Genomic DNA, 22,072 nt, shown 5'->3' with positions numbered 1-22,072 from the left:
TCTGTCCTGAGTTGAGTAGACTCACAGGTGGGCGGGATTTTACCCGGACCAGCTCTAAACACACCCGTAGTAGAAAGTAGTCTGTGAAATACATGGAAATACGCGGACCATGAGAGTACAGTGGGCGAGCTAGCTACACCACAGAGGTAAGATTTTGAATGTATTGTAAGAGAACGTTTCAGTATATTGCGGTCATTCCATGAAATGGGTGCGTTTTGCGTCCCTTTTATATTTTAAGTAGAAATTGTGCACCAATATTTAATTTTAAAAACCTCTTATATTAAATTAAGTGCCCTTTAAATATATACCACATAGAGAATTCAGTGTGTCTGATTTTGTTATGTGAATAAAGACTTGCTAAAGTGCCAATATTCTGCATTTTGACATAACCCTTGTTACAGAGGTGCACCTCTGTGACTTCTAGGAAGATTTTAACCCCAAAATGTCTCTCAAGTTTTTACCATAATTGTAAAGTTATTTTTAATGCTTTGACAAATTCATTTCTGAACATTATTTAATGTGATTCATTTACGTTTGTCTCTCATTTTAAGGTCAACCCTGTTTTGTGAACTGAACTCTCATCTTAATGTGGTGAAACTTCCTTTTTAAATATTTGTTTCAAAAGAAACATTGAACATCTAATAGTCAAATCATAGTGTAAAAGCAGGTGAGCTGGTTCTACTCTTTGTGGCCATTTGCTGGTGTCTTTGTGGCCATTTGCTGTTTTTTTTGTGATGGGGAAACTAAGCGATTATAGCATAACATGTAAAAGCTGTTATGCATAGACAGGCTGGAAATGATAACCTAACTTTTTACCAAACTTTGCATCTGCACTGTATTTCAAGTAAATGTGTTTTCGTAAATTTCTGTGGAAATTGTTAAAAGTCATCCTTGTGCGTAGAGTTGTATGGTTTGTTTAACTTTAATCATTGGTGTTTGTTTGGCATACATTTTAAAGTGAAAATTCTGAGTCTCAGCATCACTCTGTTACCTTGGAATAGCCCCCCTCTTACTTTACTGGGCACTTAATAGGCACATAGTATTTTCGTTATTAGAACTCTTGAGACTTTTTTTAATGAAGTTGCACATGTGGTCTTTATGATAGAATGGTAAAACTAGGTGAAATCAAGTTGTTGTTTAATTTTTTTCATCTCCCCCTACCTCTCCGCACCCCTCCCTGTCGAATCCGATAGCGGGAGCGCAGCCCACAGTTTTGGAACCATAGGTCTAAGTGTTCATGGGATAACAGGTTCTTTTTCACAACTATTTTAAAGATGTCAAGTGGCCTAATATTATTCAAGAAAGTGAAGCGATTGCATTTTACAACACAGCCCTTTCCATTTTAGGCAAAACTTTTGTTTATTTCAAAAGCAGATGCTGGGTTCTTGATAATTTATGTACGGCAACCATTGAGTCAAAGGAAAGGCCTGTGTGTAATGGGCATGGCTGATCCCTTGATGATGGAATGATGCCCTGCATTTTGCCTTCAAAATTCTAAGTTTAGGTAACTGATCCTATATCTGCATTTCAGAGGCAGATTTCAACACTGGCTTAACCCAAATTCATAGATGTGTGTTATCTTTCCTAGGAGACAGAATGTAAGATGAGACTCCTATAAACCACTCAAGAAGCGTGTTCAGACCGTAAGTTAAAATCTTTTGGATGATGGCACAGACAGAGGGGTTATTTGGAACTATCCTAGTTCATGAGTGACTTACCCTGGTTCTGGAGAGCTTTGAACTTTGACCCCAGTCCAATGCCGCTCTACTCTGCCCAATGCAGACTATGATGTGTGAGTCCTCCCTGATGCGATGCCTGCAGCTGTGTGTGTCCTTACTGATGGTGGTCAGACTGCAGTGTGAGTGGACATAGCACTAGACATATTGATACATTTGTCTTTTTATTAGGAAGTTCACAAATGTTGTGGCAATGCACATGTTTCCACCAACCAATATGTTGTATACAGTGCTAGACATTTACATGCCACAAGTGCATGAGTTGTTTGACTGATCTGTGATCCTTGTTGACCCCTCCCCTATCCGTGTCCCAGGCAAGGTAACGGCCCCTGAGCGCGTGGAGGCCCCAGTGGAGCTCCCCTTCACTCTGTCCTGCATGGTGTCTAAGGGGCGTGGGGACAGCCTGAAACAGGTGCGCTGGCTGGATGTCCAGAACAAGACCCTGTTGACCTACGAGCCCAGCCAGAAGGACAGCGTGAGTGGCCAGCAGCATGTAGAGCTGGCCGCCTCCCCCAAGGATACCTCAGCCATCACCATCCGCAGGGTGGGCTTCAGAGACGAGGGCTGCTACACATGCATTTTTGACCTGTACCCCTCGGGATCGCAGGAGGGACACACCTGCCTCACTGTCACATGTAAGTAGAGGAGACCGTTCAGATTTACTCTGTGCCATTGCGGTGTCACTCTTTGATAGTAGTCGAAGTGTCACACCTGAGTACATGAGCATGTACCAAACATTGTTGAATCATTTTCACTTTCCTGTGTGTCTCTTTCCTTCCCTCCCCTCTCCTGAATTGGTGATATTAGAGGAGTTAATATGGCAACTGAGAGATGAAGGAAGGGGACAGAGGTTTTCTGTATTCAGATCCAGTGGCTGGAGGCATTAACGGGAGAAACCCAATTTGAGAAAGAAAAAAGAGAGGAACAGAAAGAAAGGGCTGGACTGAAAATGTTCTGGTCAGCAGCATGGGCACTCCGATAAAGTTTTCTGAATAAAAATGTCTACTCTATTTTCTGCCCATCCTTTTGTTTGGTGCCCTATGTTGTTCTCAGTGGACTCTCAGTGCATGCTACCTTTCTGGAGACCACAAAATAGAATCACACACCTTTCCCTATTCACTCCTCTTTTGTTAAACCTCTATACCAGGGTTCCCAAACTGGCGGGTGATTTTATTTATTTTATTGTTAGACATAAAAGACTAAAAACACCAAGTGTTTTTAATTTTGGAAATCTGTTCCAAAGTATTACCATGCATAATAGAGATACAGTTGAAGTCGGAAGTTTACATACGCTTAGGTTGGAGTCATTAAAACTAGTTTTTCAACCACTCCACAAATTACTTGTTAACAAACTATAGTTTTGGCAAGTCGGTTAGGACATCTACTTTCTGCATGACACAAGTAATTTTTCCAACAATTGTTTACAGACAGATTATTTCACTTATAATTCACTGTATCACAATTCCAATGGGTCAGAAGTTGACTGTGCCTTCAAACAGCTTGGAAAATTCCAGAAAATGATGTCATGGCTTTAGAAGGTTCTGATAGGCTAATTGACATCATTTGAGTCAATTGGAGGTGTACCTGTGGATGTATTTCAAGGCCTACCTTCAAACTCAGTGCCTCTTTGCTTGACATCATGGGAAAATCAAAAGAAATCAGCCAAGACCTCAGAAAAAAAAATGTAGACCTCCACAAGTCTGGTTCATCCATGGGAGCAATTTCCAAACGCCTGAAGGTACCCCGTTCATCTGTACAAACAATAGTACGCAAGTATAAACACCATGGGACCATGCAGCTGTCATACCGCTCAGGAAGGAGACACGTGCTGTCTCCTAGAGATGAACATACTTTGGTGCGAAAAGTGCAAATCAATCCCAGAACAACAGCAAAGGACCTTGTGAAGATGCTGGAGGAAACGGGTACAAAATTATCTATATCCACAGTACAACGAGTCCTATATCGACATAACCTGAAAGGCCGCTCAGCAAGGAAGAAGCCACTGCTCCAAAACCACCATATAAAAGCCAGACTACGGTTTGCAACTGCACATGGGGACAAAGATCGTACTTTTTGGAGAAATGTCCTCTGGTCTGATGAAACAAAAATAGAACTGTTTGGCCATAATGACCATCGTTATGTTTGGAGGAAAAAGGGGGTACTTGCAAGCCGAAGAACACCATCCCAACCGTGAAGCACGGAGGTGGCAGCATCATGCTGTGGCGGTGCTTTGCTGCAGGAGAGACTGGTGCACTTCACAAAATAGATGGCATCATGAGGAAGGAAAATGATGTGGATATATTGAAGCAACATCTCAAGACATCAGTCAGGAAGTTAAAGCTTGGTCGCAAATGGGTCTTCCAAATGGACAATGACCCCAAGCATACTTCCAAAGTTGTGGCAAAATGGCTTAAGGACAACAAAGTCAAGGTATTGGAGTGGCCATCACAAAGCCCTGACCTCTATCCTATCGAAAATTTGTGGGCAGAACTGAAAATGTGTGTGCGAGCAAGGAGGCCTACAAACCTGACTCAGTTACACCAGCTCTGTCTGGAGGAATGGGCCAAAATTCACCCAACTTATTGTGGGAAGCTTGTGGAAGGCTACCTGAAACGTTTGACCCAAGTTAAACAATTTAAAGGCAATGCTACCAAACACTAATTGAGTGCATGTAAACTTCTGACCCACTGGGAATGTGATGAAAGAAATAAAAGCTGAAATAAATCATTCTCTCTACTATTATTCTGACATTTCACATTCTTAAAATAAAGTGGTGATCCTAACTGACCTAAAACAGGGAATTTTTACAAGGATTAAATGTCAGGAATTGTGAAAAACTGAGTTTAAATGTATTTGGCTAAGGTGTATGTAAACTTCCGACTTCAACTGTATATGTGATCGTATACAAATGTAAGCAAGGTTTTAAACTATTGTTTTAGTGAAATATTATATATGTTTGGGCTTCTTGCGGTCAATTTTCAGTCTACTAAATATTTGTAATTATGTTTCGACCCGTGACCACCCTCTCAAGAAAATAATTGTCCTGAGGCTGAATCTACACTGAACAAAAATACACACGCAACAAATTCAAAAGACTTTACTGAGTTAGAGTTCATATAAGGAAATCTGTCAGTTGAAATATATTAATTAGGTCCTAATCTGTGGATTTCACATGACTGGGAATACAGATATGCATCTGTTGGACACAGATACCTTAAAAAAGGTATGGGTGTGGATCAGAAAACCAGTCAGTATCTGGTGTGACCATCATTTGCTTCTCACATCTCCTTCACATAGAGTTGATCAAGCTGTTGATTGTGTCCTGTGGCATATTGTCGATCCAGAGCATCCCAAACATGCTCAATGGGTGATATGTCTGAGTTTGCAGGCCATGGAAGAACTGGGACATTTTCAGCTTCCAGGAATTGTGTACAGATCATTTGCAACATGGGTCCGTGCATTATCATGCTGAAACATGGGGTAATGGTGGCGGGTGAATGGCATGACAATGGGCCTTAGGATCTCATCATGGTATCTCAAATCATCAAATTGCCATCGATAAAATGCAATTGTGTTCACTGTCCGTAGCTTATGCCTGCCCATACCATAACCCCACCGCCACCATGGGGACTCTGTTCACAATGTTGACATCAGTAAACCGCTCACCCACACGACACCATACACACTGTCTGACATCTGCCCGATATAGTTGAAACCGGGATTCATCCGTGAAGAGCACACTTCTCCAGCGTGCCAGTGGCCATCGAAGGTGAGCATTTGTCAAGACCCTGGCGAGGACGACGAGCATGCAGATGAGCTCCCCTGAGATGGTTTCTGACAGTTTGTGCTGAAATTCTTCGGTTTTGCAAAGCCACAGTTTCATCAGCTGTCCGGGTGGCTGGTCTCAGACGATCCCGCAGGTGAAGAAGCCGGATGAGGAGGTCATGGGCTGGCATGGTTACACGTGGTTTGCGGTTTTGAGGCCGGTTGGCTGTACTGACAAATTCTCTAAAACAACGTTGGAGGCGGCTTATGGTAGAGAAATGAACATTCAATTCTCTGGCAACAGCTTTGGTGGACATTCCTGCATTCAGCATGCCAATTGCACACTCCCTCAATACTTGAGACATCTGTGGCATTTTGTTGTGTAACATCTGCACATTTTAGTGGCCTTTTATTGTCCCCAGCACAAGGTGCACCTGTGTAATGATCATGCTGTTTAATCATCTTCTTGTTATGCCACACCTGTGAGGTGGATGGTTTATCTTGGCAAAGGAGAAATGCTCACTAACAGGGATGAAAACAAATTTGAGAGAAATAAGCTTTTGATGCATTTGGGACATTTCTGCTATCTTTTATTTCAGCTCATGAAACATGGGACCAACACTTTACATGTTGCGTTTATATTTTTTTCAGTGTAGTTGATGATCCCTGTTCTATACTATAGAGATTTTCTCTGATGGATGTATAGAGATGTCATGACTCCCATCCCCATATGTTTTTGTTTTATGTTCTGATATCAGCATGTTAAATTGAAGCTGTGGGAGCATACTCATGTGTTATTGATGGGTCCTGTGTGGTTACTGACCGCTGGCTGAGGAGGGGAGGGGAGGGGATGCTCATATTGACAATCAGAAACAGCTGTTGCAGACAGAAAGCTAGATGCACAGATTGTATACCATAGTTTGTGTGTGTACTCTGCCTGCCTGTCTCTCTGTCTCTGTCTGTGTCTGTGTTTCTACTCTTTTCAGCCTGTGTTAGCATATTCTTTCCCCTCTCCTACAGCACGTGTGACTGCAGAGGGTAACAAGACAGCGGTGAGTGGTAAGGCAGCATCCCTGTCTTGCTCCTATGGGCTGCCAGAGAAGGTACAACAGGTGCTGTGGAGACATACAGCAGAGCAGCGGGACTCAAGCGAAGTAGCCTCCTATGCTAAACGCAGCGACCCCATGATCGAGCCGCCCTACCAGGAGAGGGCCTGGCTGACCCCCTCCCTCTCCCACAGCAAGCTGTCCATCAGACCGGTCAGCGTCCAGGATGAGGGCTGCTACACCTGCGAGTACCACACCTACCCAGAGGGCACCAAGAGCGCTACCGTCTGCCTCACTATCTTTGGTAGGAAGGGTTACTCTACATATTCCTTCCTCACTGTCTTTGATAGGGTTATAAGTTAAACATCCTCCTCACTGTCTATAGTAATGAGTGTCATCTATAGTAATGATGATTGATTATAATGCCAGCATACCCACCTTCAGGTGCTTGTGTTTTACACTGTGCTGTGTGTGTGTAACTCACAGTAGGGTGTGAGCCTGAGTAGTGCATGATGTTTGAATCCCCAGCATGACAGTTAATATGATACAGACCTGACTGTGCTGAACGAACCAGACTGGTGAATGCTCTCTTTCACTCCATAGAGAAGAGTTATTACTCCTCTGGTACAGTAATATACAGTGCAGACCCTAAGGTGAGGAATAATATTATATGCTGTTATTGTGTTTGGCTGATGGTGGTCAATGTATTCTGAAATATTAGGTTACAGCAGTGGGACGTTTTTGTTTGCTTCTGCATAGTTTCATCTAGTGAAGAGGGGGAGATAATTTGACGTTTGTGTGGGTGTGAATGTGTGTGTATGTGTGTTTGTGCGTGCATGCATGCGCTCTGACCTCTGTGTCCACTGGCAGCATTGACAGTCTTAAATGATGGAAATTGTAGTAGTGACAATGAAAGAGGCAGTATAACAATATGCAGCTCCTCCTGGTTTGACTACTGCTGCTACAGTATGCTATAGCACAGAGGTTCTCCCTGAACAGCAATATATTACATGTGGGCTGGGACTGGGCAGGTCAGGAGTCCTGCACCTGCAGTCAGCTCTAAAGGGATCGAGGTGGAAAGGAGTGTCTCTACATATTGTGCTTTTCCTGACATGGTTATGGCTGAGATGGAGAGGTACAGTCTGTAGGGCTGTGTAATTAATGGATGTTGCTGGTAAGGGCTCTTCAGGAATGAGGTTCAGGTGGGATTACTTCCAGGTGGATTATCTCCCTGATTTACTGTAAAATGCATGAGACTCATGCGCACGCACACACGCATGCATGCAAATACAGTACACACACACATCGTTCATTTCAAATCTGTGTCAAATCAGTGTTTGATAATCATTAGTTTTCCGGCTGTTTGAAGTTGTGGTGTTTGTGTGATTAAGTGAAACACAAACCCAGGCTGGTGGTGTGTCTGCCTGAGGTAGCACGGCCAGAGAGTTTACATTGGCACTGAAGAATGGATCTATTAAAGGGAGAGGGGGGAGGAAAGTGTTACACCCAAAGTCATGACTGTATTACTGTTTCACGCAGACAGTGCTCCCTACTGTCTCATCAACCCACCCTCTCTCGTGCTTTCTCTTTCTAACTCTCTTTCCTTCTTCTCTCATTCTCGCTCTCCCTCGCTCTCTCCGTCTTTTCCCTGTCAGTCAAACAGCAAGGCTTTTGTCTCAAATGGAACTGCCTACGATTCCAGCAGAAAAGCGTGAGAGATGCCGGAGATAGCATTTTTCTCGCGCTTTCTTCACCACTGCCATCTCACTCTCTCACTTTCTCTCTCACACTCTCTCTACTTCTACTTCTGTCTCTCTACTTCTATCGCTCTCTGTCTCTGTCTCTCTGTCTCTGTCTCTCTGTCTCTGTCTCTCTGTCTCTGTCTCTCTGTCTCTGTCTCTCTGTCTCTCTCTCTCTCTCTCTCTCTCTCTCTCTCTCTCTCTCTCTCTCTCTCTCTCTCTCTCTCTCTCTCTCTCTCTCTCTCTCTCTCTCTCTCTCTCTCTCTCTCATTAATGTACTGTATGATATCACAGTGCAAGTTCCTCCATGGTTTGCCCCACCTCTACCACAGATCTTCTCCAGATTGGTGGTTCATATGGTTCACTGTAGAAACAACTGTGAAGACACTGCTGCTGTCAGGGCCAAATATCTGTCTCAATTCCAATGAATAACATTCCTTCCACAGCTCTGAGAACAAAACATTTTAAACAGAGGCGATGTGTTGTTTATGGAGCTCAAGTACACATGTACAGTGCATTTGGAAAGTATTTAGACCCCTTCACTTTTTCCACATCTTGTTATGTTACAGCCTTATTCTAAAATGGATTAAATAAATAAAAAATCCAAAAAATTCCCTCAGAAATAACATTATTTCTATAAGTATTCAGAGCCTTTGCTATGATACTCGAAATTGAGCTCCGGTGCATCCTGTTTCCATTGAGCATCCTTGAGATGTTTCTACAACTTGATTGGAGTCCAGCTGTGGTAAGTTCAACTGATTGGACATGATTTGGAAAGGTACACACTTGTCTGTATAAGGTCCTACAGTTGACAGTGCACGTCAGAGCAAAAACCAAGCCATGAGGTCAAAGGAATTGTCCGTTGAGCTCCGAGACAGGATTGTGTCGAGGCACAGATCTAGGGAAGGGTACCAAAAAATGTCTGCAGCATTGAAGGTCCCACAGAACACAGTGGCCTCCATCATTCTTGAATGGAAGAAGTTTGGAACCACCAAGACTCTTCCTAGAGCTGGCCGCCCAGCGAAACTGAGCAACTGGGGGAGAAGGGCCTTGGTCAGGGAGGTGACCAAGAACCCAATGGTCACTCTGACAGAGCTTCAGAGTTCCTCTATGGAGATGGGAGAACCTTCCAGTAGGACAACCATCTCTGCAGCACTCCACCAATCAGGCCTTTATGGTAGAGTGGCCAGATGGAAGCCACTCCTCAGTAAAAGGCACATGACAGCCCTCTTGCAGTTTGCGAAAAGGCACCTTAAGGACTCTCAGACCATGAGAAACAAGATTCTCTGGTCTGATGAAACCAAGATAGAACTCTTTGGCCTGAATGCCAAGCATCACGCCTGGAGGAAACCTGGCACTATCCCTACAGTGAAGCATGCTGTGGCAGCATCATGCTGTGGGGATGTTTTTCAGCGGCATCCTAGTCAGGATCGAGGGAAAGATGAACAGAGTAAAGTACAGAGAGATCCTTGATTAAAACCTGCTCCAGAGCGCTCAGGACCTCAGACTGGGGCGAAGGTTCACCTTCCAACAGGACAATAACCCTAAGCACACAGCCAAGACAATGCAGGAGTGGCTTCGGGACAAGTCTCTGAATGTCCTTGAGTGGCCCAGCCAGAGCCCGGACTTGAACCCGATCAAACATCTCTGGAGAGACCTGAAAATAGCTGTGCAGTGACGCTCCCCATCCAACCTGACAGAGCTTGAGAGGATCTGCAGAGGAGAATGGGAGAAACTCCCCAAATACAGGTCTGCCAAGCTTGTAGCATCATACCCAAGAAGACTTGAGGCTGTAATCGCTGCCAAAGGTGCTTCAACAAAGTACTGAGTAAAGGGTCTGAATACTTATGTAAATGTCATATTTCCGTTTTTTATTTTTAAACATTTGCAAAAATGTCTAAACCTGTTTTTGCTTTGTCATTATGTGGTATTGTGTGTAGATTGATGAGGGTTTATTTTTTTTGAATGAGGCTGTAACGTAACAGAATGTGGAAAAAGTAAAGGGGTCTGAATACTTTCCGAATGCACTTTATTCACAAGCTTGGTGTATTCACACATTGATGTTATCTGTGACATTGATTCTCTGCCCAAATAAGTTTGGATAATTTGTACTCCCTCCTCTGTTTATCTTTCTTAAGCCCACACTCAGTTATTGATGTCAGAATCACAAAACTAGACACATCTCAGTGGTTAACTTGGTGTAACCCACCTAAAGCTTTTAGAATTTATTTTGTGTTCCAAGTAATCAAAAATGTCTATAGCCAGGAACTAGTTGTAGTTACAGTAGGTCAACCCACCTGAAAAACACTGATTCAGTAAACCCAATATTGATTTTTGGTTGTATCTGTGTCTTCCCCAGTACTGCCTAAACCCCAGGTGAGCTACAAGAACACGTCTCCAGGGGTCATCGAGGCCAACTGTACAGCTGTGTCCCGGCCCCCGGCGGAGATAGTGTGGAACGTGGAGAGGGACAACCGAACTATGGGACCCCCTGTGACATCACAGCTCCAGCAGGGGGACGGAACCACCCTGGTCATCAGCACCCTCACCGTCCAATCAGGGCTGCTGAAGGACGTGTCCGTCAAATGCCTGGTCCACCATAAGGGTCTGGAATCACCCATCGCTGTTTCTATGAACACCAAGAGTGAGTGAGACACACAAACACACACAGATACAGACACACACACACATCTTGGCTCAGAGTTTACACTTGTTTTTAAATTAGCTGCTTTTGGGAAAAGTAGCCTGACCAAACCAGACTAAAGCCAAGAATACTGATCCCTGAGGGATGGGATGAACAATGTCTGCCAAACAATAATGACTGATCCTAAACAGTGTGTAAGAGTTTAGATCTGTTTTTGTTGAAGTCATTGCCAAGCAGGTTTAGTTTACACCTCCAAAATGATTGTCTCCCTTGATAAAGATGAGCAAAAAAGACTGTATGAAATAAATAATACAAATACTGAGCTATATTGCTTTCTCGTTTAACAAGTAATATTTGTTTTCTCAAAAAGATAGGGGTCAAAATGATTGGCATCCCTGTTTTCAATACTTTGTGCAACTCCCCTTGTGAGGATAATGGCACTGAGCCTTTTTCTATAATGTTTTATGAGATTGGAGAACACATTGGGAAGGATCTTAGACCATTCCTCCATACAAAATCTTTCCAAACCCTTGAAATCCTTTGGTCTCCGCTGCCTGCCCTCTTCAAATCAAACCACAGGTGTCCCAAGGATTTAAGTCTCGAAACTGAGATGTCCATTGCAAAATGTTGATTTTGTGGTCAAATAACAATTTCTTTGTGGATTTTGATGTGTGCTTGGGGTCATTAACTTGCTGGAAGATCCACTTGCGGCCAAGTTTTAGCTTCCTGGCAGAGGCAACCAGCCCAATAAGATAAACAATCATCACCATATTTTACTGTAGATATGAGGTTATTTTCTGCATAGGCATCCTTTTCGATGCCAAACCCACTGCTGGTGTACGTGGCCAAAAAACTATATTTTCAACTAATCTGACCATAGCACCCGGTTCTCATCCTAGTGCCAATGCTGTTTAGCAAACTCAAGGCGTTTACATTCTTGGTTTCTCTCAATTAAGCCTTTTTTTCTGACAACCCTTCCAAAAAACCTATTGGCATGGAGGTGGCGTCTAATTGTAGATTTGAAGACCCCAAGATGCGACGAAGTTCTGTAATTCTCAATCTGTGGCCCTTGGATTTCCTTTGCCTCCTGAACCATCTTCCTCACTGTGCGTGGGGACAAGATACTGTACATATGCGTCCTTTTCCAGCAAGTTTATCACTGTTCCAGTGGTTTGAAACTTCTTAATTATTGCCCTAATAATGGTGAGTTGTATATTTATTTATAAAAAACTATTTATTTACCCATTGTTGGATTTATGAAGGCCAGTTAACCTAGTTGTTAAGAGTGTCTGGCCAGTAATCGAAAGATTGCTGGTTAGAATCCCCGAGCCGACTAGGTGAAGAATCTGTTAATGTGCCTTTGAGCAAGGCACTTAACCCTAATTGCTCCTGTAAGTCATTCTGGATAAGAGCGTCTGCAAAATTACTTAAATGTAATGTAAATGTCTCTTCATTTTTTAGTTCTTTGCCTTTCATTTAACCAGACGCTCTTATCCAGAGCGACTTACAGTTAGTGAGTGCATACATTTTCATACTGGCCCCCCGTGGGAATCGAACCCACAACCCTGGCGTTGCAAGCCCCATGCTCTACCAACTGAGCTACAGGAGGCCCATGGTAAGGGATGACAAAGGGTTTTTACATGAGTGTTAGCTCATTTTTATACCCCAGTTAAACGGGAAGCCATGGAAGGCCACAATTCTACAGTTCCTTAAACTGAGATAAACTGAAAAAAAGTAGAATGTTAATGCAGATTAGATTTTGGTTGATTTTATTTATACGTATCTTTAGGGGTGCCGATAATCTTGACAATTATCTTTTTGAGATTAGTTGTATTACTTTATTAAAATATTTTTCTCAATTAATTGTATTAGTGTAAAATAATATAATTTCCCTTTTTTTTTGCATACAATATATACAATATACTGTAGCTCAGTATTTGTTTTGTTTATTTTAGTATTTTTTGCGCCATCTTTATCAATGGTACCAATAGTTTTGGAGGTGACTGTACATAATGAAATGAAAACTACGTTAATCTGAAGCGGTTTAAACCAATTAACATTCTTTATAGTTTTATCAAGTTTGATTTGTTGCCAGATTTTGTCTCTCTCGATCCTCTATCTCTCTCACTGAATCTCTGTCTCCCGATCCTCTCGGTATCTCAATCGTCTCTCTCTCTCTCTCTCTCTCTCTCTCGATCCTCTCTCTCTTGATTCAGTCTCTCTCTCGATCCACTCTCACTGAATCTCTCTCTCGATCCTCTCTCTCTCGGCCCTCTCTCTCTCGGTCCTCTCTCTCTCTCGGTCCTCTCTCTCGATCTTCTCTCTCTCGATTCTCTCTCTTGATCCTCTCTCTCTCGATCCTCTCTCTCTCGATCCTCTCTCTCTCTATCCTCTCTCTCTCTCGATCCTCTCTCTCTCTCTCTGTCTCTCTCTGTCTCTCTCTCTCGATCCTCTCTCTCTCGATCCTCTCTCTCTCGATCCTCTCTCTCTCTCGATCCTCTCTCTCTCAATCCTCTCTCTCTCTCGACGCTCTCTCTCTCTCGATCCTCTCTCTCGACTCTCCCTCGATCCTCTCTCTCTCTCTCTCTCTCTCTCTCAATCCTCTCTCTCTAGATCCTCTCTCACTCAATCTCTCTCTCTCGAATCCGCTCTCTCTCGATCCTCTCTCTCTCTTTCAATCCTCTCTTTCTCTCAATCCTCTCTCGCTCTCTCAGTCCTCTCTCTCTCAATCCTCTCTCACTCAATCTCTCTCTCTCTCGATCCTCTCTCTCTCTTGATCCTCTCTCACTCAATCTATCTCTCTCTATATCCTCTCTATATCTCATCTGTTTCTCTCTGTTTCTATCTCTGCTCTCTCTCCCTCCCTCCCTATATTTCTGTCTAGTTGGGACAGCTTTGACCATCCTGATCTCGGTGACCACTGTAGCTGCTCTGCTGGTCATAAGTCTCTGCTTCTGCCTCTGGAAGTGTTTCCTGCGCAAGGAAGACGGTGAGTGTATCCCTCTCCATCGACCGATCTCAGTGGAGGTGTCTACTTCCCCCATAAGAGTCCTAATTTTAAACTTTGGCCCAGAGGAAAGCAGGAGAAATTTCCTCCTCGGTTTCTTTATGAGAAATGTTCTGACCTCATTGATCTCGACTGGCTATTTTTGAGCTCTCAGGCTAATAGTTGTCACCACCATGATTCCATGCAGCTGGGATAGGGTTTTTCTCCAGGAATCATTCAGAGTGTGTTTCTGTATGTGTCATGGGAATTGTGTAACTACAGTGTGTTTGTCCTGTGTGTGTCTCTTGTGTGAGACCTACAGTATATTGTTCCTGTTTCTTCAGTTTCCTGGTATGTTCTGGCATGTGTTAAAGATTTCCTGACTGCCTCACCACCTTGACATTCATTTCAGAGGAAGTTGATCTTGAATGACCTGGTCTTTGCTGTTTGGATGAGAGGTTTATTGTGCCATAGTGTGTGTGGATGGGACCACCCTCATAGTACAATACTAGTGTTTGGATGAGAGGTTTATTGTGTGTGTGTGTGTGTGTGTGTGTGTGTGTGTGTGTGTGTGTGTGTGTGTGTGTGTGTGTGTGTGTGTGTGTGTGTGTGTGTGTGTGTGTGTGTGTGTGTGTGTGTGTGTGTGTGTGTGCTTGTGGAACCACCCTCATAGTACAATACTACTGTTTGGATGAGAGGTTTATGGTGCCACAGTGAGTGAGTGGTGTGTGTGTGGAAACACCCTCATAGTACAATAGAGGATGGATCTGAGGTCATTATCACATTCATTAATTGTGTGTGTTTGAGCAGGTACAGTAGGCATGGATACACACTGGAATATAATAGTGACCCAATTTTGTGTGTGTGTGTGCCTTGGTCTCAGTGAGGAAAAAAAGGAAGTGTGATACCGGGAGACAAAAGGGTTATGGAATTATGCATCCTTGGAAATATCAAACCTTTTGTTGGCATTTGTATGATTTATGATGCTCTAAAGACAAAAGGACCGTTGTTTGCTAAATATAACCAGAAACCCTCAGGGACAAAGGTGCATCCATTCCTGGCTCCTGACTTATGTGAGTTGGAGGAATTGAACTCTCTATCCATGTCCCTATGCTGACAGCTGTCTCCAGTCACTACAGAAGAATGACAAACACGAAACATTGCAGCTGGCCAGATAGAGCTGTTTTCACTCATCTGTTTTAGATGCTATAGTTCTTCTAAATGGTACAGAGAACCAGTGGTGTAAAGTACTTTAGTAAAAATATTTTCAAGTACTACTTAAGCACTTTTTTGGGGTATCTGTACTGTACTTTACTTTACTATTTTTATTTTTGACTACTTTTACTTTTACTTCACTACATTCCTGAAGAAAATTATGTACTTTTTACTCCATACATTTTCCCTGACACCCAAAAGTACTTGTTACATTTTGAATGCTTAGCAGGACAGGAAAATGGTCCAATTCACGCACTTATCAAGAGACCATCATTGGTCTACCCTACTGTGTCTGATCTGGCGGACTCACGAAACAGAAATGCTTCGTTTGTAAATTATGTCTGAGTGTTGGAGTGTGCCCCTGGCTATCCGTAAAAAAAGAAAAAAGAAGTGTGCCGTCTGGTTTGCTTATTATAAGCAGTTTGCAATGATTTATACTTCTACATTTACTTTTGATACTTAAGTATATTTAAAACCAAATACTTTTATTCAAGTAGTATTTTACTGGGTGACTTTTACTTTTACTTGAGTCATTTTCTATTAAGGTATCTTTACTTTTACTCAAGTATGACAATTGGGTACTTTTTCCACCACTGCAGAGAACCAATACAAGAAGATACCATCCCAACTCCACATGGGGGGAATTGAGTCTACTTGCCCATTACCTGCACTAGACCTGGAAAAATACTGAGTATGGTAGCTGACTCTCTGGCCACTCCTATCTGTCATACTATATCTTTAATCTGAGTCTAGAGGAAGGTGTTTGTCCTCAGGCCTGGAGGGAAGCCAAAGTCATTCCGCTACCCAAACGTGGTAAAGCGGCCTATACTGATTATAACAGCAAACCTATCAGCTTGCTGCCTGCTCTTAGCAAACTGTTGGAAAAAATTGTGTTTGACCAAATACAATGCTATTTCTCTGTAAACAAATTGACAACAGACTTTCAGCATGCTTATAGAGAAGGGCACTCAATATGTACTGCACTGACACAAATGACTGATGATTGGTTGAAAGAAATTGATAAGAAGATTGTGGGAGCTGTACTGTTAGATTTCAAAGCAGCCTTTGATATTATTGACTATAACCTGTTGTTGAGAAAACTTATGTTTTATGGCTTTTCAACCTCTGCCATATCGTGGATTTAGAGCTCAATCTAATATAACTCAGAGGGTTTCCTTTCATGGAAGTCTCTCTGTCAAACATGTAGGGTTTGGTGTACTGCAGGGCAGCTCTCTAGGCCCTTTACTCTTTTCTATTTTTACAAATGACCTGCCACTGGCATTAAACAAAGCCTGTGTGTTCATGTATGCTGATGACTCAACCATATACTTGTCAGCAACCACAGCTAATGAAGTCACTGAAACCCTTAACAAGGAGTTGCATTCAGTTTTGGAATGGGTGGCCAGTAATAAACTGGTCTTGGACATCTCTAAAACTAAGAGCATTATATTTGGTTCAAATCATTCCGTAAGCTCTAGATCTCAGCTGAATCTTGTAATAAATGGTGTGGCTGTTAAACAAGTTGAGGAGACTCAATTACTTGGTGTTACTTTAGATTGTAAACTGCCATGGTCAAAACATATAGGTTAAATGGTTGTAAAGATGGGGAGAGGTACAGTGCATTCGGAAAGTATTCAGCCCCCTTGACTTTTTCCACATTTTGTTAGGTTACAGCCTTATTCTACAATGGATTAAATTGTCCCCCCCCCCATCAATATACAAACATTACCGCATGAACAAAAATAACTTGTTTCAAAAAATTCTAAAAAATAAATAACGGAAAAGTGGTGCATGCATATGTACCCCCTTTGCTATGAAGCCCCTAAATAAGATCTGGTGCAACCAATTACCTTCAGAACGCATAATGACAAAGCAAAAACAGTTTTTTATATTTTTTTGCAAATTTCTTACAAATAAAAAACTGAAATATCTTTATTGAAGCACCTTTGGCAGCGATTACAGCCTCGAGTCTTCTTGTGTATGACGCTACAAGCTTGGCCCACCTGTATTTGGGGAGTTTTTCCCATTCTTCTCTGCAGATCCTCTCAAGCTCTGTCAGGTTGGATGGGGAGCGTCGCCGCACAGCTATTTTTAGCTCTCTCCGGAGATATTCGATCGGGTTCAAGTCTGGGCTCTGGCTGGGCCACTCAAGGACATTTAGAGACTTGTCCCAAAGCCATGTGCTTAGGGTCGGTGTCCTGTTGGAAGGTGAACCTTCGCCTCAGTCTAAGTTCCTGAGTGCTCTGGAGCAGGTTTTCATCAAGGATATCGCTGTACTTTGCTCAGTTCCCCTTTCCCTCGATCCTGACTAGTCTCGCAGTCCCTGCCAGACGTGACGCTTAGCATTCAGGCTAAAGAGTTCAATCTTGTTTCTCATGGTCTGAGAGTCTTTTAGGTGTCTTTTGGCAAACTCCAAGCGGGCTGTCATGTGCCTTTTACTGAGGAGTGGCTTCCGTCGGGCCACTCTACCATAAAGGCCTGATTTGGTGGAGTGCTGCAGAGATGGTTGTCCTTCTGGAAGGTTCTCCCATCTCCACAGAAGAACTCTGGAGCTCTGTCAGAGTGACCATCAGGTTCTTGGTAAATTCCCTGACCAAGGCCCTTCTCCCCCGATTGCTCAGTTTAGCTGGGTGGTCAGCTCTAGGAAGAGTCTTGGTGGATCCAAACTTCTTCCATTTAAGAATGATGGAGGCCACTGTGTTCTTGGGGACCTTCAATGCTGCAGAAATGTTTTGGTACACTTCCCCAGATCTGTGCCTCGACACAATCCTGTCTCTGAGCTCTACGGACAATTCCTTCGACCTCTTGGCTTGGTTTTTGCTCTGACATGTTCTGTCAAATGTGGGACCTTATATAGACAGGTGTGTGCCTTTCCAAATCATGTCCAATCAATTGAATTTACCACAGGTGGACTCCAATCAAGTTGTAGAAACATGTCAAGGATGATCAATGGAAACAGGATGCACCTGAGCTCAATTTCGAGTCTCATAGCAAAGGGTCTGAATATTATGTAAATAAGGTTTTTCTGTTTTTTATTTTTAATACATTTGCAAAGATTTCTAAACCTGTTTTTGCTTCGTCATTATGGGGTATTGTGTGTAGATTGATGAGGGGGGAAAAATTATTTAATACTGTCGTGGAAATTCTTACACAGGGACACTCTAAGTAAATCTTAAATGAATCATTGTTTATTGTCAGCGCTGGAGAGGTGACCAACAAACTTGACACACCATAGTGAACTTCTGTTAGGAGCTCTAATGGGGCAGTCCCGTTAGTTCCCTTATATACTGACAAGTTATATTTGCATGATTTAGCTTATTCATCATTCATAATTAATGTTTGCTTCATTCATGTGACGACCAATACTGGGTCAGGCATGTGACAGACCAATACCTCACGAGGTTTCTTCTCTCTAAGCTGAGACCTTGAAACTGAGATATCCCTTTCTCTAAACAAGGTTGTGGGCATACTGCCAAATTGCAGATACTGATAGTGAGGATTCGTTCAATCAGTCACTTGCATGAACACAGAAATTGGTTTATAGAAATGCACAAACATAGAACATAGAAATTGGTAAATAGAAAAGCACAAACATAAAACGTTCCATCACAATACATTTTAGAATAAGTAAAAAAAATGTGGAAAAAATCAATGGGTCTGAATACTTTCCGAATGCACTTTATGCCAATAATATAGAGACATCCTGCTTTTTTGACACAACACTCCAAAAAGTCCTGAAGGCTCTAGTTTAGATGTATCTTGATTATTGTACTGACATGTGGTCAAGTGCTGCAAAGAAAGACCTAGTTAAGCTGCAGCTGGCCCAGAACAGAGTGGCACATCTTGCTCTTCATTGTAATCAGAGGGCTAATATAAATACTATGAATGCCAGTCTATCTTGGCTAAGAGTTGAGGAGAGACTGACTGCATCTCTTCTTATTTTTATAAGAAACATTAATGTGTTGAAAATTCCAAACTTAAACACAGCTCTGACATACACACTTACCCCACCAGGGGTCTTTTCACAGTCCCCAAGTCCAGAACAAATTCAACATTATTGCATGGAACTCCTTCCATCTCATATTGCTCAAATGAACAGCAGGCCTGGTTAAAAAAACAGATAAAACAACATCTCATGGCACAACGCCTCTTCCATATTTGACCTACATATTTTGTGTGTATGTGTTGATATGTCGGCTGTGTGCCATTTTTTTATTGATGTAGGTCTGTCCTTGAGCTGTTCTTGTTAATCAATGTTCTGTATTATGTCATGTTTTGTGTGGACCCCAGAAGGAGTAGCTTCTGCTTTCGCAACAGCTAATGGGGATCCTAATAAAATACCAAAGAACACCTGTACTGTTCTTGCTGCCCTAACTTTGGCCTCTTTCTGTGTGGACTATGGGGTAAACTAAATTAACCTCCTGTTTCATCACTGGTTTTAGCATTGCTATGTCTCTATGGAGAATTGAGATATTATACACAAAGGATCGTATGGGATAATAACAAATAACAGTGGGTACAAGTATAAGACAGACATTTGTGGTGGAGAACCATGGTCAGACTGCCAGCCACGTTTAGATGGGTTTAACGCAGTATAACAAGTTTAATAGAGCACAATATTCTGATCCTAAAACGAGACAGATTTAGTCTCCGAAATCTTCCCGGAGTCCTCACACAGTGCCAGGAAATTAGAGGGGAGAATTTGCGTTATGTTTTGATTGTCTGTGTGTTTCCTAGATACTGGTTAACGCACTTTCAGAAGCAGTCATAGCCCTGAAGTGGAAACTTCATTATATGCCTGGTTGGTCTCACTGCATTCTGGAGCGTCTATCACACACTGACCATCTGAACCCTATGACCCAGCGCTGACTTCTATCTGACCTTGTTCATTACAGTAACCGTTATTATAGGTTGTCATTTTGGTCTATTTACTTTAGTGTATTGTATCTGTCTCTTTTTCTCTCTCTTTCATCCTCTCTCTCTCCTCTGCACAGACGGAGTCTAAAAGAAGGAAGTGAAACTCAGCCAATCAGAGACTGTTCCTCAACATTCTACTGCACTTTCAGAAGTGAAGCAAGGCCCACCTCAAGAGGGCACAGAATACAATCTGTCATGACCAACATCACAGGGTCCCAGAGAAACTGAATCCATCAACACAAGATCTTTTGTTTAGTCACAATGGCTCGTATTCACGAGTTTGAAGTGTTTCAGAGTAGGAGTGCTGATATGCGATCAGATTTCCCTTTTAGATCATAATGAATAAGATTATATTGACTGAGGAGACCTGATCCTAGATCTGCACACCTACTCTGAGACTATTTGTGAATACTGGCCAGTATGATCACAACACATCCTAACAGATCTGAACCTAATCTTGTCCTCTGGTAACCCCAATTGGCATTCATATATATTATGAAGTGTGATGCTGACAGAGAATTTTGTTCTTGTAACTGCCTTGGTTTCTTTGTGCCATTCTATGTTCCCAAGATTAATGTGGTTCTCATGACCTAATGGACCTAGGTTGTAGGAAAACTGAATTAAGTGAAAATATCTTAGTCTACTATGGTATTCAGTGATCCTAATGTCTTGTGATACACTGAATGCAGATGAATATAGTTATTGTTTGTGATTTTCCACTTCAAAGTCCCACTTTAGACCACTGCAACACAGCTCCTGTGGAAGACCTACCCTGTTTGAATCCCCCAGAATGCACTCTGTTTTGCTTCTACTCTTAATGTTGAAGGGGACAACCTGCTTTGCCAATTGATTTGACGATTTTGTGTACATAATGTGTATATACAACTGACAGTATTTAGCTAAGCGTGCTTTCTTTCCTGAACCTCATAGGCTATGATAAAGCTATCTGTAAGGGTTCAACCCCAGGGCCCAGATTCACAAAACACTTCTTATGCAAAAACTTAAGAAGTATCTTCAGAAAAAAAATAAGTTCATGAGATAGTAAGTAAGTGCAATTCCTCAAAAATGTCTTAAGAATTCAGGCTTTTCTTACGAACTTCTCAAATATCTTCTTACAAACGTAACTACCTTTTTAAGATTATTGTCACTAAGCAGCTGAGCTAGCTCGCTATCTAGCTAGCAAGGGCAATCCTGTTAGCATATTTCTTACTGAGATTACTGGTCAATTTGTTTGGTGGGGGGGATTTAAAACAATCAACCCTGAAACATTTAATATACGAAAAGTTGCTATTCCTCAATAAAGTTCTTGAAAATGCTCTTAAGTTTCTTCCTATGTTTCTTCCTAAGAAAATTGTTTAAAAGAAATTAGAGTTGAAAATAAAGTTACTGGATTTCTTCTTGGAAATGTTCTTAATTCCAAGATAGCTAAACCCTTGTCTTAAACACATGGAAGTGAGAAAATAAGCTAATGAAAGAAATTGAACATGTTTAATTGACTGATTTAGATGAAGTTTGAGTCAATTAAACATGTTCAATTTCTTTCATTAGCTTATTTTCATTTTCAAGAACTTTATTGAGGAATAGCAACTTTTCGTACGTTTCTTAAGTATAAAGTTAAGGATAAAATTGCACGTAAGAATAGATTTTATTTTAAAGATGGTTTTGTGAATCCAGGCCCAGGTCTCAGACATACTGTAGACCTCTTACTCAGAACTGTAGTAGGGTTGGAGAGAGTGTGGTTGACTCTATGGTCAGATATAATTATTTTATAAAATTATCTTATTGATGCCATTGAGGATGAATAATTGTGGTTATGAGTAACAATGTCAGCGTGTGTACGTGCCTATGTGTGTGTGTTTTCAGATTCCATGGTCAGATGGTTTGATGTGATTCCCAGTAGAATATGCCATGGTGAGATACTGTGGGCGCCTTCAGAGGAATTCATTATGAAGAGAGTTTGGCTGGTTGGATGCCATTACTGCTAGGGTGTGTGTGTGTGTGTGTTTTATATGTGTGTGTGTGTG

At 42.1% G+C, this 22,072-nt stretch overlaps 1 protein-coding gene across 1 annotated transcript; it reads left to right on the top strand.

Moving 5' to 3' along the window:
- Positions 1-42: 42 nt before the first annotated feature.
- LOC121571634 (OX-2 membrane glycoprotein-like) lies at positions 43-21,366 on the top strand. The gene is made up of 8 exons (XM_041883212.1): positions 43-146; positions 1,589-1,643; positions 1,783-1,858; positions 2,051-2,371; positions 6,522-6,851; positions 10,646-10,930; positions 13,815-13,919; positions 20,126-21,366. The coding sequence occupies exons 3-8, from the start codon at positions 1,786-1,788 to the stop codon at positions 20,134-20,136; spliced, it is 1,125 nt and encodes a 374-aa protein (XP_041739146.1). The 5' UTR covers positions 43-146; positions 1,589-1,643; positions 1,783-1,785; the 3' UTR covers positions 20,137-21,366.
- The last annotated feature ends 706 nt before the right edge of the window (positions 21,367-22,072 follow it).

The sequence above is a fragment of the Coregonus clupeaformis genome, chromosome 40 (genome assembly GCF_020615455.1).
Source record: "Coregonus clupeaformis isolate EN_2021a chromosome 40, ASM2061545v1, whole genome shotgun sequence".
Classification (NCBI taxonomy): Eukaryota; Metazoa; Chordata; class Actinopteri; order Salmoniformes; family Salmonidae; genus Coregonus; species Coregonus clupeaformis.
The sequence above is the reverse complement of the archived record's forward strand: the minus strand, read 5'-3'. Positions and strand labels throughout refer to the sequence as shown.